Source organism: Rhinolophus sinicus, linkage group LG12, assembly GCF_036562045.2.
Source record: "Rhinolophus sinicus isolate RSC01 linkage group LG12, ASM3656204v1, whole genome shotgun sequence".
NCBI classification, from domain to species: domain Eukaryota; kingdom Metazoa; phylum Chordata; class Mammalia; order Chiroptera; family Rhinolophidae; genus Rhinolophus; species Rhinolophus sinicus.
This window is the reverse complement of record NC_133761.1, coordinates 5,932,419-5,959,090: the sequence shown is the minus strand read 5'-3', so window position 1 is coordinate 5,959,090 and position 26,672 is coordinate 5,932,419. Positions and strand designations below refer to the sequence as shown.

The following is a 26,672-nucleotide window of genomic DNA, read 5'->3' as shown; positions in this document are numbered from 1 at the left end:
AAGGTCTTTGCAGATATATTAAGGTGACGTCACCGTGGATTAGGATGACCTCTAATGCAGTGGCCGGTGTCCTTACAAGAAGGGAACACACAGACACACCAAGGAGAAAGCTGTGTGGAGATGGAGACAGGGATCAGAGTGATGTAGCTACAAGCTGAGGAATTCCAAGGACTGCCAGCAACACCAGAAGCTGGGAAGAGGCAGAGAAGGAATCTTCTAGAACCTTCAGAGGGCGCACGGCCCGGCCCATTTCCTGATTTTGGACTAATAGCCTCTAGAACAGTAGTACTGTGAGAAGATAAATTTCTGTTATTTTAAGCCACCTTGTTTGTGGCGATTTGTCACTGCTGCAGCAGTGACAATACAGCAGCTAATTGAAGCCTCACTGCAAAGCCACGTTGAATAATGGACATCACACACCGTGGCAGCTGAAATATTCTCAGGCACGTAGGGTGACATCATTCACTCAGTGGACACACGGTTGGCTTTCTGTGGCAGAGTCTCACACAGAGAATTAATCACTGCTGTAAAGAATTCCATTCTCAACCATAGGATGGTGTCCTGGATGCAAAGGGCTAGTCACGCCTGACCTGCCAGCTTGAGTACATGCTCAATAAAGGATCACTTTCTTTCTCTTTGGTCGAGCTCTTCCTGTTGTCTTCCCCTTAACCTGCAGGATGCTTCGGCTGATTTGGGGGAATAAATAAAGCCTGCCTTTCACTTCCTTTCTCCCTAAAATACACTTTCAAAGCAGAAATCCAAACCCAGGGAAGGCCAAGACAAACGAGCTGTGATTCACGCCCTGTGAGATAAATGCGGGCTGTCCAGTGGCTATCTCCTAACTGCCTTTCCCTGCACACTTTCCCACAGGGAAAGCAGCTCAAAAAGCAGGAGACCCACAGGCAGATGTTTTCTGTTGGAAGAGGGCACCTTGGGACATGGATCTTGCCCAAAGTATATAAATCAGGCTCATCCACTCTCAGCCTTGCTAGAAACGAAACATGGCTGAGGCCAATTTTAATACTGTGGTCAGTTTACCAAGCATACCGTTACTATTTTCAATGAGCAAAGAGTTTAAGTCTCAAAGAAAAAAGCAAGAGAGACTGGAAGTACAGAGACTTCCTAGCAAAGACAGGCACATAAATTATAATTCCAAGAAGTAGGCAGAAAAAGCCAAAAGCACCACATCAGGGCCAGAACCACGCTGACGTACCAGTGAGTACCAACTATGGGCACCATCCGACAGATGCCTAAACTTGGCTTTGTCTGTCTGGGTCATGGGACTGTATTTCTCAAAAAGGGCTGTGTCTAATAACGCAGCAGCAGCAAGTTCCTGGAATTATGTTGCTATTAGTCCTTCAACTCCCAAATCTAATGACTTAGTGAAGACACCCTCTGTCTTGAACATAAGCAACTTGATCGCCCACTCACTCTGAGCTCCACGGTTCTCGAAGGATTTTCACAGAACCTCACTCTGCTCTTTGCTTAATCTCTAACGCCTCAGTTCCATCATTTGTAAAATGGGGATAAGAGTATTTCATAGGATTATTGTGATGATTAAATGAGAAGAAAATAAAGGATTTATTAATAATCTTTCATCATCATCATCACCATCACCATCACCACCATCACTGCAACTAGCAGTCTTGTAGGAAAGCGTATAGTCAAAATTAAAAAGATTTTCATTGTTCCATTGTTTGTTGTCTCCTTGGTGCTTAAGGGGATAGTCCTCCCCTAAATCTAAAAATATTCCCAGGTATGAATGCAGAATACTCACTTAAACCCAGTCGAGGGCACCTCACTCCCAGGTTGCACCCCGGCCCCTCAGCCCAGCACCTGCAGGGAAGTGCAGTACTTACTGTATCCCATGCCCTGCACGAAGTACTTGAAGGCTTCGGCAAGCTTGGCCGGCTGCAGGACAAGAGGAGAGACAGTGCAGTCAGTCCCCTGAGGTCTAGACCACGAATGGCCACATGGCGCTGTGCACGGGGTCACTTTCATTAAAGAGCCCAGCCCAAGAGAGACGGCCACCACGTGTTGATAGGACAATACACAAAAGTAAATGAAAGATTATGGGGTCATTATAGGCACTGAAATGAGTTTTGGCTGTGAGAAAAAGTTTAAATTCATTTTGGAAGGAAGGGAGCAAGGGAAAAAAATGGATGGATGGATGAAAAGAAATGCAGAGAAGATAGATGAATGGATGGACAGATAGGTAGTTGGACAGACAAACCAATTAATCATTCAACAGGGCAACTTTAAGTGAAATGAGTTGGGAATGCTGAGAACACCCACTTCCACCAATTGCTCTCAAAAATTTAATTAAACTGGGAGTGAATGCTCAAGTAAAGGCCACGTTCACAGTCTAATTAACTCCAACCCTCAAATGCGTTGCCTTGGGTCTCTTCTCCTCTGTCTCATTTCTCCCTTGAGAAGTCATCAGCCAAAGCACTGTTCCCACCCACCTCCACCAACTCCTGCTACTATTCTGCAAAGAGCCAACTGACATTTAAAAGAGAGGCTGTGATCAAATTGCCCCCTGGGGTTTGTGTGACAATGGTAAGAAAGTGACAAGAGCTGCAGGTTGGGGCTGCAGAGAGTTAGGGAGGGCTTGGCTGAGGGAAACAAGAGTGTAGGCTTGGGAATGAGAATAGCTGGGCCCAAATTCAGCTCCCCTAGGAGACCATGGGCAATCTCTCCCATCTTTTAGCCTCAATTTCCTCTTCCACGACACTGCGATACAATGCTAGCTCTTCTATCTCTAAGAACTGTTGCAAGGATCAAATGGAATAAAGGATGGGAACACCCTTTGTAAACATATGCCCAACTTGTGAGGGAAGGGGGAGGGATTGCACAGTAATTGGTCCTCCCTGGGCTCATCTCCTGGAAGCCTGGGCTAGTTCATAACATTTAAACCATGTTTTAGTTATGGCAAGGGTTAGATCTGTTCTCATTTCAAGTAGAGAAAGGAAGAAAGGAAGGGAAAGAGATAGAGGAAGGGAGGGAGGAGAGAGAAGGAAAAATGGTGGCCTTTGTCCCCAGCCAACCTAAGGAAGGTCCTGGAGTCACGCTGCCTGCGCAGGAGTCTTAGGAGCTGGCGGGATAGGTAAGTGGCTCCATCACGTGCAGGTAACTCACAGTCACACCTAAGCAGGGCTCTACTTGGGAGCCCATCTGTTCCCTCAGGCGACTGGGACATCCCGTGCTCTGCTGGCTATTCCCAGCTATCAAATGGGCAGAACACCAGAGCAGACAAAATGTTCAAAATATCTTTGTTCTTTTCTAATGGGAGCAGAGGGAGACACTGTGGAAACAGGCAATGGGAGGCTAAGAGAGCCGCCAAAGGCCACTGTGCCCACGGTTCTGTGCCGAGTTCTGAATAAAATGCTGCAGTGAGATGGGACCCATAGCAACGAGCTAAGACCCAGTACCTGCCTGATGCAGAAATCTGCTGCTCAGGTTGTCCCCAGGGCCACTCAGCCTCTTCTTCAATACCCCACACAGAAGACGGTTTTCTACCAAGAGCGTGGCCCAGCTGCTAAGATTTCATTCTGCCCAGATGGACCTCAAAGCCATCCCATCATCCACTCGCTGGGGGCCTGAGAGCCAACTCTCCTTTTCCTATCAGACAACCTTTGAAATGGGCGGGGGCCACATGGAATTGATCAAAGCACTGATCTCTTCCTCACCTAGAGCTCGCTGTAGCACCACGGGAAAGGCCTGTGGTTTTGGGGCTCAGGCACACCCGGGTCTGTTCCACCGAGCTGTGTCTACTGCACAGATGCCTTCACCCCTGTAGGCCCCAGAATCATCTACTCCACAGGGGTTTCTGGGGGAATCAAAGGAGTCCTCATGTGCAAGCACCATTATAAACAGTAACACGGCCACAAAGTGCCATCGGATGTCACAGCCACGTGGGGGACGAGGAGGAACAGAGGGAAAACGTCAGAGGTACATGCCTGCCACCTGGGGAGTGGTGACAGGTGGGACCCACCTGGGAGATCTGCGGGAGGCCACCGCAATCTGCCATCTGGAAGAGAGGGAAGGTGGTTAGTGCCGAATACCTCAGCAGAGGCAATCCACACTCTGTGAGTCAGCTCCTCGTGGACGCCCACCCTACCCACTGCCCTGCCCCACAGAGGGGGGACTGGGCATACTACGGGTGGGGAAACACCCAACCTCACTAGCAAGGCTGCTTTAATTACTACCTGGCTCAGCACTGAGCTGTGTCTTCTTGGCAACCCTGACTTGTAGCTTCTGATAAGCCAGGTACTGTGCTATCCCTGTAGATAGTATCCCTCTGTTTTCCAAGAACCCTGGAAGGTATGACTGTCTCATTTGAGAGGCAGAAACTGGGTCAGACAGAGCTTGAGGAACTTGCAAGGTTCCTGCCAGGGTCTGTCTGGCCAGAAAGTGTTCACTCTACGAGGCCCTGTACACACATTCTCTCTATAGATTCCCTCAGAAAGAAACTGCTAGACAAGACCTCGGGTTCTTGACTGCCCACCCTTGGTAAACGTGTTAACTCCCTGAGTTCCTATTAAATCACCAAACCTAAAGGCATCAGCCCTTAGTTAAAGCCACTCCAAGCACTTGTGGGCATTTACCCAGAAGTGGAGCTGAGCAGTGCCCGGGTTCGGGAACCCTTGGCAGCAGGACGAGGAGGGGGTGAGGATGGTTTTGGGAGGAGGTAGTGAGAGCAGACGAGGCCGGGTGTCCTACAGCCCAGTCCCAAGGTCAGACCCCAAGAGCTGCAAGCGGTAGCCTGCAGACTCTTGGGGTCCCAGGGAGGGACCCTCTCATCTTTGCAGCCTTGGGTTACCAGCCAGCACCCAATAGATGTGTGTGAGCAGACACATTAAATAATGATTTCTGTGGTTTCTGACTACCAGTTCTGCCTCCACCAGGCACAACTCAGGTGTGCAGAACACACAGGGGCTCCTAAGAAAGAACAAACGTAAACGCTCATCATTCCCCTGTACCTTGAGGAGAGTGGTCTTTGTGGGGTCCAATTTTGAGTTGCACTCCACCTGGATGAGGAAAGGGAGGAGAGGTTTGTTAATTTTCTACCTGGAGCTAACATCGTAACCTTTCTCCCTTCCCTGCCACCGTCATCAGAAGCTCCAGTGTCCCTACTGGCACACAGGAAAGAACACGGGCTTTGGGATGAAACACTTGGGGCTTAAAATTTCAGCCCTGCTATTACTATTGTGTGACCTTGGACAAGTTCTTTGAGCCTCAGTTTCCTCTTCAAGAAAATGGGGATACTATCTTTCTAAAGGGGCTGTTATACCTAAAATGTAAAAGATGCTCTAGAAATATTTGCTAAATAAATGGCCAGTGATTGTACAGGTTCAACACCCCCAGTCCCAACTACTATTCTTCATATGAAATCACCCCCACCAAGCTGGTTTCTCTCTTCGGTTTGTCAATGACCCTCTTACCAGTGTATATAGAACTAGGCAGAATACCAACTTGTAATCTGTGATGTTCAAAATCCCTACAGCAGAACTATCATCTGCCTTGGTGAACAATGCATCTCTATTGATGTGTCCTATGATTATGGCCAGTGGGTTAGATCACAAGAAACTCATTCATTAAGACATCCAGGTCTTTACTAAATGAACATTTGCAGAACCTGCTGTGCAGCCCACGGCATGTACCCACTGTAGGACTCTGCTTAATAGCTCCTAAGTCTCTCATGTCCCAAGCTATGGGGATGTTGGAAAGGTAGAGTCCTTGATTAGCATCCACAGTGTCACAGGTGGAAATTAAGGGGTGAAATGAGCCAGAAAGCCTTGCTTAAGCCCAGCTCCTGGGTGCCTCTTCTCCTGCCAGACCGTCAGGCACCAACCAGGTCTCCCAAAAGGGAGGAGAGAGTCTTGGCCAGGAAGCCAAGTGAAAAACACATTCATAGAAACAAGCCAATGGGCGGCAGCTCAGCAGTGAGGGGGCAGGGAGAGGAGACTGAGGGCCCACTGCCAAGTAACCAGGGCCAGATTGTCACCAGGGAAAGAGGCTGGTGGCTGGGCCCTCCGCCCAAAGGCCAACATGGCATTTAGAAGACATTACCTGCCCTGATGGTGGCAGAGAAGGGAAAGAAAGTGGGCAGGGAGACTTTAGATAAAGTCGACCAGACTGCACTGTCAAACTAAGCACAGACACCAGTAGTTCATTTCTACATACCACAGCGTCCACGGCAGGAGAACTGTCCCCAACCACCAACAAAGCAGGACACCTGAGGTCAGGGAAAGAAGGCGGAGTTAACACAGGTTCATTTCAAGATGCTCACACTAAGACAATGCATTTTGGGTTCCCCAGTACCCTCTGCTTTTTGTCCTTTGTCTTCTCTCTACCCTCAGCTTTGTTCTTAGGATAAAATGGGTTGGTAATCAGTTACACCATAGTAGGAATTTCAGCCAAAGAATATCTAGGTCCTGGTGTTTTTATTTTTCAAGCACCCTCTCCTCCAGGAAGGATGAGTAGGACTTTGCCAGCAATCAAGATCAGAGACAAAAAGATCATGCCTGACAAAGGACAGGGCATGTACCAAGTTCAGGTGTCAAATAATATGGGTCACTCAAGGAACTATATAAAATGACACAGGTGCTACTGGTGGAATACAGTTGGTTGTATCCAACACTGTCTTTTCCACCTAGTTTTATAGGTTACTTCGGTGGGTCCTGAGTCTTATTCCAAACTCTGTGAGGCACAGCTAACACAGTATTTGACATACAGTAGGTGCTTAATAAATTCTGTCCCAAACCTAGGCTTTGGGGCCACCCTGGGAATGGGGCACCCGCCCAGGGAGACGAAGGGTGAGTCTGGCCCGTGCCCAGCCCCCTGTGTAAGACACAACCCGTTCTCGCTGATGGGGACAGCCTAGCGCATGCCCGGTAGTCCTACCTCACTCCGAAAGAAGACCCTCCCCGCAAACGGGAGCGAGGCTAACCAGACAGGGAGGGGGAGAAAAGCAACTCACTGCAGGGTGACCGTGTGCACTCCTGGCATCGGTCGCTCGATATCCAGGTCCCGCCGGCTGTAGACAACAGAAGCACCATTACATCAGCCGACCCTGCCACTGAGCCCAGCCATCCGGGTGCTAGCAAACCACCCACACGTCAGCCTGTGCAAAGTCACGTGGCTTTCGGGACACTACAGCCTCCTGGGGTCCACACAAGTGGTTTCAGGGACATTTCCCAGGGAGCCCACCTCATGGTCCCTAACGTGTTTTGTTATTTATTTTTTTGCTTGTTACAGGAGTACAAATCATGTCCTCCACCAGAGAGGGTCCCTACTTCCCATGGCCCTGTCAGCGCCCCCACCTGACCAATGGACAGCCCCCAAATGGTCTCAGCCTCCACTCTTAATCTGAGTCTCACGCTTGCCCCCATCTCCGAGTCTATATATCATCGTAACCAAAATGATCCCCTTAGAATTCAGACCTGATGGTTCCAAACCCTTTAGTGGTTTCCCACTGTAGTAGGGTAAGGCTCGGCCACCCCACCACTCTCCCCTGCAGATATACACCCAGCCTCTTGCTGCCTAGCAGCTCCCAACACGAGATGCCCTTTTCCAGCTCATGGCCTGGAGCCAGACAGGGTGGATTCAAATCATGCTCCCCTGCTTCCTAGCTGTGTGACCTTGGGCAGAATGCTGAACCTCTCTGTGCCTTCATTTCCATAGCAGGAAATGATGGTGATGATAGCACCCTCATCACAGGGTTTTTTGGGAGGAAGCAGCTGACTCCTATGTTCTCCATGAGGGCAAAGCAGTGTATGGGGTTTTGGGGGTGGTTGCTAATCCCTGCTATACGCCTACTGCCCAGCAGACAGCCCGACCCACTCTAATTCTCAGAAAGCGTCTGCCAAATCCACGGCACAGCCTCTGTGTCTTCAGCCACACACTAGGGACCTTACTGCTCCCTCCCTCCCTGAGAGGCTGGGAGGATGATAAAAGGAAACGAGCACTGGACTTTCTTACAGACACTATGTACTTCATGAAGTCACATTATTCACATGGGAGGAGAGAGTGACAGAGCCCGTGGGCTCTGTCAGTGGCCCTGAGCTGTCCCCTTCCCTATCTGAGCTCCAGACCAGCACCTAGCTATGGATAAAAGGGCTGTACCCTTGCCAAAGGCTATGTGCAGGTCTTCCTTTTCCTGGGAATGACTCACCCGCCTCCCAAAAGCCTCCCTGGGTTCCTCTCATGCCCCAGTGCTTTGCTTCTCTCTCTTAGCTCTCCTTGCATCTGCCCTTTCCTATGGCCATCCATGGGTACAGGCACGTGACTACATCCCACTCATCTCTGCATCCCCAGTGGTCTGGAGTGGTAGCTCAGCTCCTTGCAAAGTGCTCCGAACTGCAGGAGGCACCTAATACTCGATTTGCTCAAATTCTGGGGCTGCGTCTTCCACTAATAGCATGGTCTCTCTCTCCCCCACCCCTTGTTCTAGCCCTACAAGAGGCGCCCGGTATATATGGCGGCCACGTGGCTGTGTGGCAGCCGTACCTGTTGTAGGCGTTGATGAACAGGTGCAGGTTTCCGGGGTTCATGTCATTCATGATGTGCTGGCGGTAGGTGTGGACCACCTCCACGTTACTCTGCATCTCCTCCTGCATGTAGAGAGGGAGACACGTCCTTCCTTGGCACTGTGGCCCTGGGCTGCTCACAACCCTTTCCATGCTCCAGGTTACTCAGGGACAAAGTGAAGATAATGATGCCTGATCCACAGGACTGCTCTGGAGACTAAGGAAACCATCAGGAAAGTGGAAGCCAGTCCCCAGATGCAGGCTGGTGTCCGACTCTCAGCGAGTAGCACAAAGGAACGCAAACTTGGACAAGCAACACAGGCCCTTCTGGGCTCATGACTCTGGAGTTTAAATGAGAAGTCAGTCCGCCTGGATCTGGAGCTTGATCTCAGGGGTTCAGAGAGAGCCACCCCAAGATGTGCCTCAGCGGGATGTGAATTATCTTGAACTAAAAGCAACTGAAACCCTGCGAGAGAAACTTCTGTTTCCCACCCCTCCCTTAATTACCTAGAAGAATTTAAATTATAAGCCTGGCCCATGATAAGACCTATCACTGGAAATTATTTTTTACCTACCTATAGAGCAGGGCAAACTAATAATTACTGGACACGTGCTCTCCCTGCAATTACCCTCTGAAGTCCCACTGTCATCCCCAGCTCAGAATGTCTTATATACCCGTGTCCCCTTCCTGTCTCTGAACCTCTCATATATGTGGGATTCCCACACATATGTATGTAATTAAATTGGTTGTTTTCTCTTGCTAATGTGTCTCATGTCTATTTAATTATTAGACTAACCGAAAGAACCCTGAGGGTAGAGGAAAGTTTCTTCCTCTCCCACAGCTCCAGTGTTAAGCAAATGCCTTAACCTCTTTGAGCCTCAGTTCTCTCAAAAAAAAGAGGCGGATCCACTACTACCCACTTCATCAGACTGTGGGATTTCACAGAGGTGGTAGACTTTGGAAAGCCCTTTGTAAACAGTAACCATCAAGGCAACTGTTAGCAATTATCGTTTTTCAATAGGGAGAGTTGAACATAAGTTTTTCAGGCTTGAAAACAAATCCAACGCATGTAAGGGGAAGTTGCCGGAAACGACGATCTTAACGCTCGCGAGGCCCAGCCAGAGCCTCCCCTCTCCCTGGCTCCTTCCTGAACGTCATTTGGGACAAACACACACTTTAGGAACTGGCTCTGTTTCTCATTGGTACGACAGATGCTGCAGGTTTCACAAAATGGCCTGATGTGATCAGAGGCAACCAGAGCCGGAGCAGGAGGAAGCCGGGGGGCCGATGTCAAGCGTGAACTATCGTCAAAACAGTCCACGAGCATTTAAGCAACAAAGAGGCCAACTGGCTGTTCAAGGAAAAATAGCCGGAGGAATGATGCTGGGGTTTCAGATCAAAACACAACTGCAGCAACGTGGGGTACCAAGATACACTGAATAGGGTACAGTCAGGCCTGGCTCTCACCCTGCACTTGACAGCCCTCCTCCAAGGAAACTCAGAAACTGGCTCTGACTGTTTTCTGTGTTCCTACACGTTCAGATTATATATTCAAGGTGGAGAACGTGTATCACAAACTGTGACATGAACCATAAAAGAGGAGAGAGGACTACAGCGGGCTGAACGGTGCCCCCCTCCCCCACCCAAGATCTGTCCACGTCAAGTCCCAGGACCCTGTGAATGTCATCTGGAAAAAAAAGGTCTCTGTGGATGTAATTAAGTTCAGGATCCTGAGATGAGATCATCCCGTTGGGTCTGAAATCCAATGACAAGTGTCCTTATAAGAGAAAGGCAGAAGGAGATCTGAAGCAGACATAGCGAAAAGCCATGCAAAGATGGAGGCAGAGACTGGATGGAGGTCATAAGCCAAAGAACACCGAAGCCACCAGATGCCGGAAGAAGCAAGGAAGGATCCTCCCTTGGAGTGTGGCCTGGCCAACACTTGGTTTCAAAGTTCTGGCCTCCAGCACTGTGAGAGGATAAACTTCTGTTGTTTTCAGCCATGTAGTGTATGGTCCTTTGTGACAGCGGCCACAGGAAACCAATGCAAGGACCAAAGGCATGACACACTTCACAACTGCACGACGGAATATCTACTTCCTTGGCGTATTATACGATCACACCTCACATGGTCCTACTTTCTAGCTCGGGAGCAGACACTGGTGAGTAGGCCACCGCACAGGAAACAGGGCAAGTCACCTCTAGCTGGGCAACTGAGGGGTATTTCCAACCCAGTCTGAATTAGTCAGATTTTACACTTGCGTATGTGCTGTTTATTATACTTCGATCAAACTGTTCAAAAAGACATGTGTGGGGAGCCATGGTTGCAGTTAACTTTAAAGCCTTAACAGAATGGCTCAGTTTATACTTAACCTGTTTCCTCCCCCTGAAGCAATTGTCTCTGCCTGCATCTGGAGAGTGCTTGCATGCTGCTCAGGAATGTGGTGGGAGTGGCCAGTTCCCAGAACAGAAGGCTGATGCCTATCAGGGCTATTGATAAGATAATTACATTTGGGAGTTTCAGTAAATTTTGTGTCTCCTGTGTTAAAGTTAAAGATTTACTGTTAACTAGGTAATGCATTTTTTGTACTTGTTAAACTGCACGTCCACAGAAGGTATAAATTCTGGGGACAGAATAAACTCAGGGTCTCCAGGAACACTGGGGTCCGCGATCGCCATCATCAAAGTGTGAGTGCCTTCTTTCATTCCCACTCCCCTTGTCAGGAACCGTTCGACTCGTGGCGGCTGGCCCGCTGCAAGTGGCGCCCGAACAGGGACTGGATATAGGGGTAATAGTGAGGAACACCGTGTGGCAAGGGCCCAGCTCATTGGAGCTAATCAGTGGATGCACGGTGAGCAAGGCACTGTCCCTCTCGAATGAGTGTGTGAGTGAGTGATAGCTCCACGACTTCGTGTTACGGAGCTTGATTGGGTCCTAACCTGCGGTTCCGGTTCTGTCATATGGCATAACGGCGACTGGGCTTTACAACCCACCAGGCCGGGGGATTTATACCGGCGCGCCTCTAGCTAAGACGGATTTGGCCCCGCAAGGGACACGGCCAGAAGGACACCTGAGTGTTTTTCTTTGTTTGAAAGAAGGGCCGAGTTAGGGAAAAAGGATGGGTCACGCCAGCAGCAAGGACCTGTATGTTAGAGGACTTAAGAAGTTGCTTACCGCCCGTGGCAGTCGGGTGAGCAGAGAACAGTTAGACAAGTTTTATAAAAATTGCAAAAGAAAGGTGGAAAAACAGTTACAAGATTATTATGCTGCCCATGGACTTAAACAAAAGGGCTGCAAGCTAGAGAAAGTGAAACAAGCTGAAAACGAGGAAATTCTCCCATCTGCCGCTTCTGCCGCTTCTCCGGCAGAGAGAGAGAAGGAGGGAGGGGGCGCAAAGTTGTTAGAGGGAGTTCTTAAAGTTAACAAAGAGCCTGTTTGTCAGGAAGCTCCGGTTGAGCACTGGGAAGATTTAGACCCTCAAGACCAGAAAAAATTAGAAGATAAAGTAGCTAAATATGATAGGGACAAAAACTCTCCTTTAGTGGCTATGGCTCAAGGAGACGAGCAGCCTGCAGGCACTGCACTTTCTTTTGCAGAACAGCTAAAAAAGATTCAGGGACAGCTGATTGAGCTTAAAGTTGCTGTGGACAGAGGAAATTGTCCTCGGAGTCCCCAGATTCCTTTTAGAGATCAATGGAATCCTCGGGGTAAAGATCCCCCTTAAAAGCAGAGGTGCAAAGATTACAAGCTGCACTCACTTCCCTCTCTGTTCAAATGCAATTAGTCCAGGCTCGGCAGACTGGGCCTTTATTAAAATCTCAATCAAAATAAAAGCCTAGATTACAACTAAATTCTCCTCCAAGTGTAGTTGCAGGGCTGGATCCACAGCCTGAGGCTCCTGTTTTAGCACCTGTGACAATCAGACAATTATCAGGTGTAAAAGATCAAAGGTCCCCCCTACAAAAGATTTTACAAGCTGCGAGTACAGGAGCAACTTTAAAAGGGACACATTGCTTCCTCTAATTCCACTAAAATTCTCCCATTTTTGTTATTAAGAAAAAATCTGGTAGATAGAGATTATTACAAGATTTACAAAAAGTTAATAAAACCATAAAATTAATGGGAGCTTTACAGACAGGCTTGCCCTGTCCTACAGCCATACCAAAAAACACATATAAAATTGTTTTGGACTTAAAAAGATTGTTTTTATACTATACCTTTAAATCCTGATGACTGCCCTAGATTTGCTTTCAGTGTTCCTTCTGTTAATTTACAAAAACCTTTTAAGAGATATCATTGGCTAGTGCTACCTCAGGGTATGGCTAGTAGCCCTACATTATGTCAAAAATTTGTATCAGCTGCAATAAAACCTACCCGAAGGGCATTTTCAGATATTTACATCATCCACTACATGGATGACATACTTCTTGCCCACTCTTGTAAACCAAAGTTGCTTGCTGCTTTTGCTCATTTACAAAAAAGGCTCCACAATTATGGGCTAGTTCTAGCCCCAGAAAAAATTCAACAAGTGCCTCCTTACTCTTATCTGGGATATTGTTTAATGCCTCAAGCCATTGTGCCTCAAAAAATACAAATCCGGCGAGATTGTTTAAAAACATTAAATAATTTCCAAAAGCTACTGGGAGACATTAACTGGATTAGACCTCAGTTGCAGTTGACAACTGGTGAATTACAACCTTTGTTTAAAATATTACGTGGAAAAGCTGATCCTACTTCTCTCCGCAAGATAACACGGGGAAGAGGCTTTGCTTGTATTTCTCCAGGTCTGGAAGAAAAACCTTTGCAAATTCCTGGTCGGTGTTAAACCATACCATGAGCGACAGCCCACAGAAGAGAAGACATCTATAGATACCCATCCACGCCCCTAGGGTGTGAAAAAGCTCTCACTTTCCACAGCTGCAGAAGGACTTTCCACTTCAGACCCTGTTAAATGGATAAAGACTTTGGGTAGAGGGTTTGCTGGGGATATTGCTATTCTGTTTATTGTTCTGTTTGTTTTACATAGTCCTCAGATGTGGACAAATAGCCCTCCGACAGGCTGTAAATGAAATAACTACACGTTCTGTGTTTCTCATGCTTCAAAAACAAAAAAGGGGGAGATGTAGTCACACAACAGCCTAGCCGACTGTCCCCCCATGTCTTTCCTTAAGGAAAGAAGAGCCTGTAAGACTGGCTTTTTAGGACTTTGCTTATCTTTATGTTTTACACCTCATGTCTCTCTGTCTGGTCCCCAAAAGATGGTTTGCAGCCAAAGACGGGTAAGATATCTCAAGGGAGATACAACCTAAGCCAGGCAAAACCGAGTGGGGACCCCCAATGAGCTGCCTTAGAAAAATATGGGAAGAGGCCTTGCCTCCCCTTCCCCCTGCCTGGGAAAAGCCACTGCTGTCTCTGGCTTTCCTCAAAGGAGATCGGTAGCCAATGACGGGTAATGATCAGTAAGCGTTTTTACAACCTAAGACAGGAGTCGATCGCTTTGATGATTGATATCCAATGACGGGTAAGTGAAAATGTCTGTACTGACCACCTAAGCCAGACACGATCTCAAAAATATAAAATAAAAAAGGGGGAGATGTGGGGAGCCATGGTTGCAGTTAACTTTAAAGCCTTAACAGAATGGCTCAGTTTATACTTAACCTATTTCCTCCCACTGAAGCAATTGTCTCTGCCTGCATCTGGAGAGAGCTTGCATGCTGCTCAGGAATGTGGTGGGAGTGGCCAGTTCCCAGAACAGAAGGCTGATGCCTATCAGGGCTATTGATAAGATAATTACATTTGGGAGTTTCAGTAAATTTTGTGTCTCCTGTGTTAAAGTTAAAGTTTTACTGTTAACTAGGTAATGCATTTTTGTACTTGTTAAACTGCACGTCCACAGAAGGTATAAATTCTGGGGACAAAATAAACTCAGCGTCTCCAGGAACACTGGGGTCCGCGATCGCCATCATCAAAGTGTGAGTGCCTTTTTTCATTCCCACTCCCCTTGTCAGGAACCGTTCGACTCGTGGCGGCCGGCCCGCCGCAGACATGTTAAAAAGAGAACAAACGACTTGGTGATTATGAATAATGTCACATTATTTGGTGGTATCAGCACGTGGCGCCCACTCACTCATGTCTTGTTGGTCTCTATGCCCTATGTGCCTGGCAGCACACAACTGCTCAGAGTGAATGACCGAATGCCTGGCCATGCTACTCACTTTTCCAAAGAGGTGGGACAAGACCATGTCTGGAAGGGCTTGGGTCCATCCGGAAATCTGGGGAGGACAAAAACAGGTGGAGTTAGGAAGCAGGCATCAGCAGCAGTGAGACGAGGTCAGCCAAACCCCACGGCCCTTGGGGTCCCTTGGCACTCAGGTCTGAGGAAGCCCTATTGATGGGAACTCAGTTACCTGTCTCTGGTTACTTACTGGACTTGGGGCCTCTAGAAGGCAGCTGAGGTCTCCATTCATTCCTTATTCTCAGAGCCATGGGCACAGAAGATGCACGGAGCATGCTAAACAAAGAACCAGCTCGCTCCTAGCTTTCTCTACTCCATTATGCAGCAAGTCCTCAACCAGGAGGGCCCTGTCCATTTGTTTCTAAACAAACATGGAGCTCCCCTAGTCTACACCCCAGGATCTGCTTACCTCAAACTACCCTTCCTGTTTCAGCCTCCAGATTTCCCCTCAAGCTAGTTTCTTCTCTCTGAATATACTGAGGTTACTGACGACCTTTTCCTCTTTACTTCTCTCCAACGACAATGCCAGGCATACAGCAGGAGCTCCATAAATGCTGAATATACAGCAGGAGCTCTAAAAATGCTAGGTATACAACAGAAGCCCCATAAATGCTAAATATACAGCAGGAGCTCCAAAAATGCTAGGTATACAGCAGAAGCTCCATAAATGTGTGCTGACCGACTTCAGTGTCAGGCAGGGACCGGCGGGAGTCCTGAGTTGACCCCTGACTGCCACATGCCAGCTGTGTGACCCTGTGTAGGCTGCAGAGCCTCTGGACCTCAGATTGCTCATCTGTAACCTGGGGTGCGAGGAACTTCCAAGTCACAGATCCAGGTTAGGATTATGTAAAGTAGCGGCACACGTCACAGGATCTGACCCCAAAGCCTGACACCTTTTTTCTCCCAGGGCTGGGGTTGAAAAGGAAGGATATTGCAGATATTAAACCCCACAAACATTTCTCAGGCTCCACTTTAGCCAGTGGCCAATGTCCCCAGCCCTCCACGTCTGGCTCAGAATAGCTACCGAGGAGCCAAACTGGCTGACTGGAATGTCACTTCCTTTGCTGGAAAATAAAATAAAAAACAGGCAGTGTATTCTGCTCCTGAATGTCATGCAAACAGGAGGGAAGGGCTCCTGCCTTCTGGCAGAATATTCCGGGCAGAAATGCCTATCAGACTGGCTGGCCAGGACAGGGGTGGGAGGTGGAGAGAGGGGTATGACCCCTTCAATCCCTCTGCTCCTGACAGCACCCCCCCACCGAACTTGGCAAAAGCACACTTTCAAAATGAGAAACCAGGACCCCAGCTTGAAAGGCTCTGTCCTGTTTCAGCTGGACCAGTTTCCCTACCTCCTTGGCAAACACTGGGGCTTTTACAAAAAAACCCAAAAAAACAAGAAAAAAACACATGGCAATTATTTTAAAAAGATAAACAAGGAAGCCTAGGCCACCAGCCAGAGCAGAGCTTCCCGAGACAGTATAGGCCCTTTGTCCTTCAGGCAGGGACAGGTCCTGCCCCCTCTGTGCCTGGGACAAGGTGAGCACCTGACACCTGCTGAAAGGGAGCCCAGGGAGGGGGTGAGCACGGCACGGAGGGAAGGCCCAAGGACCACGGGTCCAAGGGCTCTGCATTCGGCCCCAGTTCTCCTTCTGCCTCGATCTGTGTGACCTTAGCTTCTTGAGCCACTGCGAGCCTCAGCTTCCCCCTCTGGAAATGGTATGACAACCCCACCTCCTGGAGGCACCATGAGGGTTAAATGAAGTGATGCATACACAGCAACGGAGAGTGGAAATAGCACCTGATAACCACCCATTACATGTTTGTTAATTACTATTGTCATTAAACAAGGTGGCATAGTCAGTATCAAATACATATTTGTTTTTCATTAATAATATGTGGGTTCCTGAGATTAGAGACATTTGTCTTGCTCATCTTTTTATTCTCAGCATCTAGAGCAAAGCCCAGCAGATGTTATGTCCCCAGCAAATACTTCTTAACCCGGACTACACTTGTCAAAGTTGGCTCGGGGATCCATGTCCCACAGGTATAGCTGGCTTAGACAGCAGTGTTCTTTTGAAATCTGAATGGCAAACTGCTGAGGTCCTGGTTACTATTCTAAGCAAAGCAGAGGAAACCTGCTTTCTCAGCTGGGCGTGGGGAGTGGGGGTGACGGAGGGGTGGGGCTAGGAGAGATCTCAGGGCCACCACCACTCCAGGCAGAGGCAGGCACACCTGCCCGCTGCATGCTGGGACTCCGGCTGCCTGGCCCAGGCCCCTGGACTCACCTTGGAGGCAGCCCAGTCCATCCAGCCTTCTGCACAAGGGTTCACGTTGATGAGGACCAGACCCTCCACCATCTCAGGGTTGTTCAGCTGCAATTCAAGACATGAGGTAAGAGAGACAGCACAGCAAACTGAGATACTATAGACCAAAGTCAAACCAAAGATGCAGGAAAGACCAGGAAAGGGCCTGTGTGAGCCACCAGAGCAGGCTGCTGCTCTCAAGAGTCTTCAGCAACCCCCCCCCACCCCTGGGGAAAATGGAGGTTCCAGCTCAGTAGATATGGGATTGGGTCCCCGAAGGATCAAAAAGAGTAAGCCATAGGAGAAGCAGAACTACAAGTGCTCGGCAGACCTGCCTTGGATAAGTCACTTCACCTCGCTGACCTCAGCTCTCCCAGCTGTGAAATGGGCCTATCAGACCATCAACCTCATAATCAGACAGGCACATACATGCTCTGTAGCAATCAGTAAGGGTCCTACTACTTCTAGAATATATGCACATATATACGTACATGATACAGGTAAGACCTTATCCAAATCTACATAGTCAGATCATTGTGTATTCATGTCAGCATTTTTAACCTCTAGCAAAGTCCAGAAAATAATGAGCAGGCAGAATACATATGACTGAATAAAATGAGCATCACTGCATTTTTAAACAATTGTTCGGCACCGATACAAAGGATCCAGCAGCACCTGCCTTGGGCCCACAGTAATGTGACAACTGTCAGGTTAACACATGTATCTCTGATTCTTGTTTATAATTAGTCAGGATCCCAGAGTTCCCTGAGTACAAAAGCTGTCTCAAAGAAGTAGCATAGGAGAATCCTCAGTGATGTGAGGACCTCATGCTAAGTGCACAAAGCTGATGATAAAAGAATGTCAGCATGTACGCGTCACAGACACACACACACACACACACACACACACACACACACACACACACACACACAAGTATATACTTCTGGACCACACACCACAATGTGAACTGCGGCTCTCCCTTAGGAAATGGAATGATGGGCCATTTATTTTTTTCTTTTGGGATTTGTGATGCTTTTCCACTGTTCTTCCTTCATCTTGAATTAATTTTATTTAAAACTTATTTTTAAAATATGCCTAGGAACTCACAGCGAATCGAGTGAGGATGTAGGCGCCAGCTCCAGTTCCCATGCCGATGACGCTTTTCAGCCTGGAAACAGAAATAAAAACTCACGTCACAGGAGGAACGAGCACTTGGGAGCCCTAAGAGCCCTCGTACAACCTGCCAGCTCCTTGTCCCTAAGGGACCTCGTCTCCCGCTGACCCCGTGTCTGTCCTGGTCATCCCTGAGGGAGGCTGACAAGCTAGACAAAGTGGGAACATGCTGCCGAGATGTGCCCTCATGACCTGAAATATATCATGCTTTATGGCTTCACAGAAGGCCATGACCTTGGAGAGACTTGTTTCTTTTCCTCATTTCTCTCCTGACTGCAGTCCAGGCTCTGAGAGACCATCTGACATTTACGGGAAGGCCCATTCCTATACTACTTCTTCCCGCTCGTCAGCTTTATTTGGAATTCTAAAACTTGGAATGAAATAAATTGGGGAAGAACTGAGGTATCATCATTATACGAAAGGCTCAAGTGAGAAGGAAATGAGCACAGGAGCAATAAGGTCCTGGAGAGAGAAGTTGAGGGCTCAGGCAACCCTGTTCTAGAATGTTCCATGGGAAAGAGAAAGCAATGACAGAACAGGAGGCAGGAAAAGATGGGTGGGGTGTCTGTCATCAGGTGATGTCATCCCTCAAGGAGAAAAGCCCAACTTATAAGGAGCAGACTGGAGCAAAGAGACTGACAAACAGTGTGCACAAGCAAATTCCTTCCCTGAGTTTTCAACTCTAACCTACATTTCAGTGGTCAGGCCAGAGCAAGGCCAAAGGAAAGACAGAAGCTAGAAGTCACCCCTCTCTGCAGTGGGTGGGGGACTGGATTGCTCACTCTTACCCAAACTGGTGAAGGACTCCAGGTAGCATTTCAGCCAGCTGATCCATGGAGGGGTACATGTACCTTGGAGAAGCCACATGGAGGCAGTTAGCGAGAGCCCAGATCCCGGTGGCAATGAATAATGCCAACAAGAGCACACTGGAGGGGCAGGGGCCATGTGGCAACCTGCCACCTGCGCCCAGACTCCCCATGGAGTCCCCCTGTAGCCCCTCATTGCGAGCACCCCACAGTGTACACCAGCCCGCTCCTTTGAGCCAGGATGCTCTCCATCCCTAATTCTCCCCCTTTCACTTTGTAAAGTGACCCTTTTATCGATGGCTTCTTATGTTCCAGGTCCCACCCCCAGCATTTGCTGAGCATTATAAGCTCATTTAACCTTTGCAACAACTCTATGAGGTTGCTATGATTTCCCCCAATATAAAGTTTATAAATATCATGGAGGCTGAAGGTTAGATCAGCGACTTGGCTTCACAGAACATATTTTACTGCAATAAAAAAAAAAAAAATCAAAAGCCAGTCGAACGCCTACACCACCACCACCTGTTTCTACTCTGCAAGACTTTGCTTTTCCCTCTCTTGGGGCACGAGCCCCCCACCCCCACCTTACCCCATGGGGAAGGATGCAGCACTGTCCTGCTGGCCAGGGGCATCCACGTGGCAGACGGCAAAGTGCTGGGTGATCTCCTGCATGTCTTCAGAGTTAAAGAAGGGGTTGTAGCAGGTTTTGTCTGCAGGGTGGGCAGGGGAGAGAGGAGAGGAAGAAGTTAGGACAAAATGAATTGGGTTGCTCGATGGCAAAGCATATTTGTCTTGTTTGTTTCATTCCTATTCAGCAGGAGGAAACGGACTCACAAGAAAGAATGCCTATCTTTTTTTTTTCTCCTGTCCCACTTTCCTCTGGTGATAAAAGCAAGAATAAGTCATGGGGAAAGGGAGTGGCGGTGGAGGTGGAGATGGTCAATAAACGCTACTGCACGGGCTGGTGAATGATCTTAAACGTCCAGTTGGCACTGGAAGAGGACTTCTGCTTCTTTCCCAGTCAGGCATGGCTGTCACGGCCCTGGTATGAGGTGAGGTTGCTCCTCTGACACTCTCGTCTCCGGGTCTCCTAAACCCTCACATCAGAGACACTGGTCAGGGCACATGAGATTTTCAGTCAAGGAGGAGCACAGGAGTTAAGCATGGACCTCCCACTTTTTCCATGGCCTTGGATGAGTCTCCTAATTATTGAGGGCCTGAAGCAAAGATGGCCAGTGGTCACCAAACCATTTCCCTTTTCTTCCCATGAACACAGCTGGACTACATTTCCCAGCCTCCCTTGCAATTAGAAGCAACCATGTGATCAGCTTCTGGCCAATAGCATGTGATGCTCGCCACTTCCTCCTAACACCTGCTACTCAATCCTCTAAGCTTCCCTCTCTCCTATCATGTATCTTCCTGATGCAGAGGGGCCAGCAGAAGCCTCTGAGGCAACAGGGGATGGCAGAGCAAAAGCTAGGAGGCTGGATCCCTGAATCACCACGTGGAAGGTTTCCCACAGAATGCCCACTGAATTGTTATATAACTGATAAATAAATGTATTGTGTTAAGTCACAGAGGTCTTGGGTCTTTTGTTATGGCAGTTAGCTTACTATTAACTAACAATGAGCCTTTCTAAAATGGGGGAATAACACCATCACATGCAATTCCACCTCCTCGTCAAAGTTCAGTGACATAAAGTGATCTCTATCAAAGTAGCTAGCATGGGATTTGGTACATAATGAATACGGGGGGACAAACAGAGGAAGAAGCAATGAAAAAGAGACATCAGAGTGAAGGAGAAAAATGGTTTTCAGTAGCTGACATCATCCCCAGCCTCAAGGTACTAAAACGTTGTAGGAGAAAAATGTAAATCAGGCAGTCTGTCAATCAAAACTCAAGCAAGCATCCAGGGTGCAATGTTCAAGTTTAGATCACTGGACCAGGAAGGGCAGTGCCTTCTGAATCATCACAGAAAGATTCACTTCTATTCTGTGTCATGCTAACAGTGAGTAGATCTTATTCCATTCCCATCTGTGAAAAATGGGGAACCCACATGTGGTAACGCTTCCTGGTAATCTTAAGAATTCACAGTCTAAACATTTGATGCAGCAATGTTCAGAATAGCTAAAATGTGCAAGCAATACAAATATCCATCAACTAAAGGCATAAACAAGATGTGGTACATCCATACAATGGAATGTCATTCAGCAAAAGAGAATGAAGTACTAATATCTGCTACAATGTGGATGAACCTTGAAAAACATCATGAAAGAAACCAGTCAGCTTTTGTGTGATTCCATTTAGATAAAGTATCCAGAATAGGCAAATCTTTAGAGACAGAAAGTACACCAGTGTTTGCCAGGGGCTGGGGGCTATGGGAGATCGGGGTGTGGGTGTGTGTGGGGGGTGATAGATAAGAGGATAGGATTTCTTTTCAGAGTAATAAAAATGTGCTAAAATTGATTGTGATGATGGTTGCACAACTCTGTGAAAATACTAAAAACCATTGTACAGTTGCTTAAAAGAAGTCACTGTCACACAGACAGATGGTGGGGGCTCCCTGAGTTCCGAGCAGCTCCAGGCACCCAGACAATGCCGTGCCCCCATGCAGTGCATTCCAGACTCTTCCAGTCTGTGGCAAGACTTCTTCCCAGAACAGCTCCAGGAAGTCTCAGCAAAAGAGAAACAGCCAGAAGCCCTGCGACCAGCCCTTCCTACCGTGCTCTTCTGCCACCCTCGGCAGGAACAAGCTCACAAGTAAACTGTGGCTCCTAGAAACTTACGGTTCATGCCCACATCGTGGTATGTGAGGATGACAGGCCGGCTTCCCCTGGGGGTCCCGCACAGCGTGACGTGAATGGAGCCATGCAGAGTCTCAATGTCCTGCTCCTGGGGAAAGAATAGATACAGGGGCCTATTACATGGGACTTGCAGTGTCGGTGTGGCTATAAATACTGACTGCAGACACTTAACTGTTTTGAGGGAGCTCTGAGGACCCTTCTCATTTGGTCACAAGAACACTGGGCTTTGGGTGGCAGATCTCTGACCTTCTCCCAGAGTCAGGGAGGGAAGGGGAAGGAAAGCTTGACCAAAGGAAAGAGGATTTAACCCAGGAAAGGGCTTTGGGGTCGGGGAAGGAGGGGGACCAGGGTAAGCTCCCCATCCTTTGAGGTCAATGGTTGTCAATCTGAGGAACATAACTCAAAAACAAAGAAAGAAATACACCCCAATTCTCAGGCTCCACCTCCAGAGCAGGAAAGCACAGTATCTGTGTTTTTCACAGGAACCCGCCCTTGGCCGTCACTCTGAAGACGGCTGAAGCAAGCTAGACTGAAGCTGGGAACGAACGGGGCGCATCTCGCAGCCTACCACGGTGTCTTTGTGAAATGGGAGCATAATGGAATCTCACCGGGAAGTGAGTGTCCCAGGTGATGGCGATGGGTGTAAATAGGGTACAGTATGGAGGGAACCTCAGCTCCCTGTTAGTACCCAGGCCCACCCCCAGCACAGGGATCCTCCTGGGCCACCTGCTTTATCACCCCAACAAAATGAGACCCCCTGACCACAGAGCACCCCCGTCTTCCTGTCCCCCATCCCCCTCAGGTTGCGGCACTTTGTTCCTCTCTATATAAGCACTGGAAAAATCCAGACCATGGAGCAAGGGCCCGGCCCCCAGTGGGGGCCACGGGTCATCTGCTGGGCCCAGCCCTGGTCCTGAAGCCGCCGTAGGAACAATGGCCACATTCTCTATTGTCTCCCCAGCTGACCTACATGGCACTCTCTAAAAATAGGCCAGGCCAGGCGGTGTCCCCATCAGCCTGGGACATCAGGGTTCAAATCCACGTGCCACCCTTCCCCAACCCCTCTGAGCCCGGGGTTCACACCTGTACAATAGGAGTGAGTCGCCTCACCCCAGGCTCCGGAGGAGATAATCTTGTGGTCTGGTGAAAAGGGGGTCCTCAGTACATGGTGGCAGAGGGTTCTAATGAGGTGCCTCGGCACCCCCTTGGTGGCAGGTATGGGACACCCAGCTCCAGGTGGTGTCAGGGGTTCGCCAGCGGCCCCCGGTGTGGGGTGGGTAACAGATGTGGACTCACCTCTTTGGAGGCCTTACAGTCATACAGCTGCAGAACCAGAACTAAATCTGTTCAAGAAGACAGGGGCTGCCTCTGTTTACAGTTCTGTCCTTGGGCCCTGGCATAGGTGCCTGCACACAGCAGGTACTCAGGGTCTGTCGGGTAACGACTGTCCACATTTCACAGATAAGGAGACTGAGGCCGAGAGAGGGTAAGTAACCTTCCCAAGGTCACACAGCTGGAATGGTGCACCAGGATCAGAACCCGAGACTGTCCCAGTCCAAATCCTGTGCCCTTTGACATCTGTTTTACACTCTGTGCCAGGTGTTACATGAAGAAAGGAAACCTTTAATAGGTAACGTGCATTGTGACTCTCTAAAGAGGGACGCAGTAAGTCAGGTCCCCCATTGATGTGACTGCAAATGGCTTTTTATCTCCCCAGCACCTCCACGGGGCACACACGTCCTGGGATACACTGACACGGAGAATAGAGAATTAACATCTGCCCCTCCCCAAATGTGCATGAGCCCCACACTGCAGAAATGTGCCTCAGGTGTGTCAGACTGGCGACGGCCCCAGCACAAAGGCTCCCCACTTTCTTGGGGAGGCCCTTCCTGCCACCCGCTGAACATGTGACGTGCAGTCCCTTGTTCTTTTCTTTATAGCACCTAACAAGGGCAAATACCTGTTTCATAGCGGAGAGATTTGCAGTCTACACCTGTAAGCTGCTAAGTGGTAAAACAGCACCCATTCCTACTGTCTAAAATGCTCATAAGCTGGCAGGTGGTGAAAACAGCACCTACCCCTCAGAAGTCCTCAAAGGTTTCATCTCTTTGGCTGCCAATTCTGGCTTGGGAGCTTAATGAACTACAGCCGACTATGTTGGGTGGCCTCGCAAACACTTGTTGTTTCCTTCTTTATGACAGAATACCCAGCAATGTGCCTGATAAAATTCTCCCCTTCCCCATCTTCCTTGTAGCCGAAACCGGTCAGAAGACTTGGTTCTGGCCAATGAGATGTCAGCAGAACTTGCTGGAGCTTTGAGGAGACATTTTTTGCAGGGTCAAACTGAGCCTTTTGATGTTTTCCTTTCACCCTTCCATCTGCTTGCTACTTGGAACATAGATAAGATGCCTGGGGACTCAGCAGCCACCTCATGCGCATGAGGACAAAAGTTCCATGCTCAGGTTGACAGAGCAGGAAGCTGGAAGGAGTCTGAGTCTGGGTGGCTTTCGTAACTGCTGTCCTAGGCCTTCTAGGTCAGCAAATACAGCGAACATTCCTTGTTTAGGACACTGTTGAATGCTATGAACGTTAATGATACAACCACCCTGTGCCCTCGGCCAAGGTACCAGAGTTCTCTGAGAATTCCTTCCCTCAGCTATAAAATGAGGTCAGTAGCAAGCTCATCTGGTCATGGAGAGGCTCCCAAGACTAACCCGTGGTGGGAACGGGGAAGGGTTTTGCAAATTGCAGTGTGTCCCTCCATGTGCGTTGCTATGGAGGCCTGTCCCAGACACGATTACTGTGAAGCCACAAGGCCCAGCCTCAATGGCTTAAGTCACTGGGTGGGATGACCCAGGGAGCTCTGAGACCAGCTCCCTCGGTAATCCGCCTGTTCAACACGCCCTGGGGAGACGCTGAAGGCTGTGGACTCTAAGAGGGGCCTACATCAGCTGGGGTGCTGGGCTGCCCCTCCCCTCAGTCTAATACGCTTTAGTCAAGGCACAGCCCGGGGGCACAGAGCACCCTTTGGGACAAGGCAAAGCAAGCTGATTTGGGCTAAGCAGACGCAGCGTTAATTAAGAGGCAACTCGTGAGACCAGAAGCTCAAGAGAAAATGCCAGGGTCTTGCCTACCACCATCTATTTGTGAAATAACATACCCCTCCCCCCCAGCTTCCTGATTCCTCTCCTGCGCCCACAGTGGTTGAGGGGTAGGCCTGGCAGTGCCATTGATCTTATCCTTTCCATTACGTAAGGAGCTCATCAAGAAGGATGGAAGGAAGACAACGGTATTTGCATATAATGACAGTCAACCCCTTACTGAGCAAATACTATAAAGCCAAGAAAGCCATTTCCCAGACGGGAACAGCCAGCAGAGTGGGCTAAAGCTTTGCACCCCGAGGGCACACGCTGTAGGTAGAGTTATGGTTGAGATAGGCCCTGTGGCCTCCACACCCCGATTTTCACCCAAACCCCAGGGCTGCAGCAGGCAACTGGGGCACCAAGAGAAAAAGTGGGGTGATGGCCATTCCCAGAGCAGAAGAGGAGGGCAGAGGAGGCTGCGTGCTGAGTCTGAGGCTGTTTATTTCATGTTACGACACCTCCGGGTCAGTGACACTCCCTCCACTTTTACGGGTTAGAAACCTGAGCTCCTGGGAGGCCATGCGACTGGCCGGGCGACTGGCCAAGGACACATGGCTAGTCACGCTAGAGCTGACCTGAACCTGCTTTTGTCCTGTGACCCCAGGAGATGGTTGTCTACACTCGGCCAGCCAGCCTCACGGCCTGGACTGAACAGACCTTGGAGACAATCAGAGGAGTCCCGCCATGGGGGTGCTGGGGGGGGCACTCCTCTCCCACTCCCCCAGAAGGACATTCTTAGAAAGCCCACAGAGAACAGAAGAGGTAAAGCCTCATTTCGCATCGACCCAGATGAGTGCCACTACCATCTGTCGGAGGATTTGCTCTAAGTCCCAACGGCCTCCCTGGGAAGTGCGGCTGGGGGAGGGCAGGGATGGGAATGTGTGGGTTGAGGATTTCCAAGCCTCTGAGTTCTGCCCACCTTCAGTCAGGGGACATGAAAACATGAAGCAATTGTGTGGCAAGAAATTAGTAAGAGGTTACCGTTTCCATGTTCCTCGGAAGTTGATCCGCTTCCAAGAGAAGGGGGAGGGGGAAATAAGCCCCACTTCCAGCCCCCAAAAGGGACCAGATGTCCCCCTGGCCCAATTCTACCAGACAGGGAGCTCCGGAGCTGGAGCCCGGCTTCAGGAGACCCTGCCCCCCACCCTTCCTGCCCCAGGCCCTCTGCTCCCTCCACACCGAGGCCCTGCGGGTAACATCAGCTCATTGCCAGGAGAGCCCTGGTGAGCACACAAACACAGATTCCTTGGAAACCAAATCAAATCAAACCATCTGAATAACTAAAGACCCAGGTGGAAGGAGTGAGACACAGCAAATCTAATAGGAGAGGCGATTTGGGAGCCATCGCAAGAATGATGGCTGTGGACTCAACTATGCCACCCTCCCCCATTGGTTACATGGACTTCGGCTTCAGACGTGGAGACCAAGTCAGATTTCGTCATGTATCTCATCATTGAGTGACACCTGGCAAAGCCCTAAACCTTCTCTGGGCCTCACCCTTCAACTATAACATGAGGATAGCAATCATTCTTCTGTTAAAGGGTTGTTGTGAGGGTTACATGAGATGATACAGGGAAAGAGGTCAGCCCAGTTTCAGGTATACAGTCAGTGCTCAAAAGAAGTCAGCTATTCCGGCTCCCACGTTTATTACATATTTAAGAGTCAAATGGGCCGA

The 26,672-nt window shown here is 49.1% G+C and overlaps 1 protein-coding gene across 1 annotated transcript in view; it reads right to left on the bottom strand.

Moving 5' to 3' along the window:
* Window positions 1-26,672, bottom strand: part of NDRG1 (N-myc downstream regulated 1) — a 43,639-nt gene that overhangs the window by 2,363 nt on the left and 14,604 nt on the right. Inside the window, exons 4-15 of the mRNA XM_019724134.2 lie at window positions 21,837-21,942; window positions 19,640-19,760; window positions 19,033-19,095; window positions 18,179-18,239; window positions 17,054-17,140; window positions 14,749-14,805; window positions 8,512-8,615; window positions 6,983-7,039; window positions 6,187-6,238; window positions 4,983-5,030; window positions 3,995-4,030; window positions 1,860-1,911 (exon numbers count right to left, since the gene is read on the bottom strand). Coding sequence (XP_019579693.1) covers window positions 1,860-1,911; window positions 3,995-4,030; window positions 4,983-5,030; window positions 6,187-6,238; window positions 6,983-7,039; window positions 8,512-8,615; window positions 14,749-14,805; window positions 17,054-17,140; window positions 18,179-18,239; window positions 19,033-19,095; window positions 19,640-19,760; window positions 21,837-21,942 — 844 coding nt within the window. The remainder of the gene's footprint in view (window positions 1-1,859; window positions 1,912-3,994; window positions 4,031-4,982; window positions 5,031-6,186; window positions 6,239-6,982; window positions 7,040-8,511; window positions 8,616-14,748; window positions 14,806-17,053; window positions 17,141-18,178; window positions 18,240-19,032; window positions 19,096-19,639; window positions 19,761-21,836; window positions 21,943-26,672) is intronic.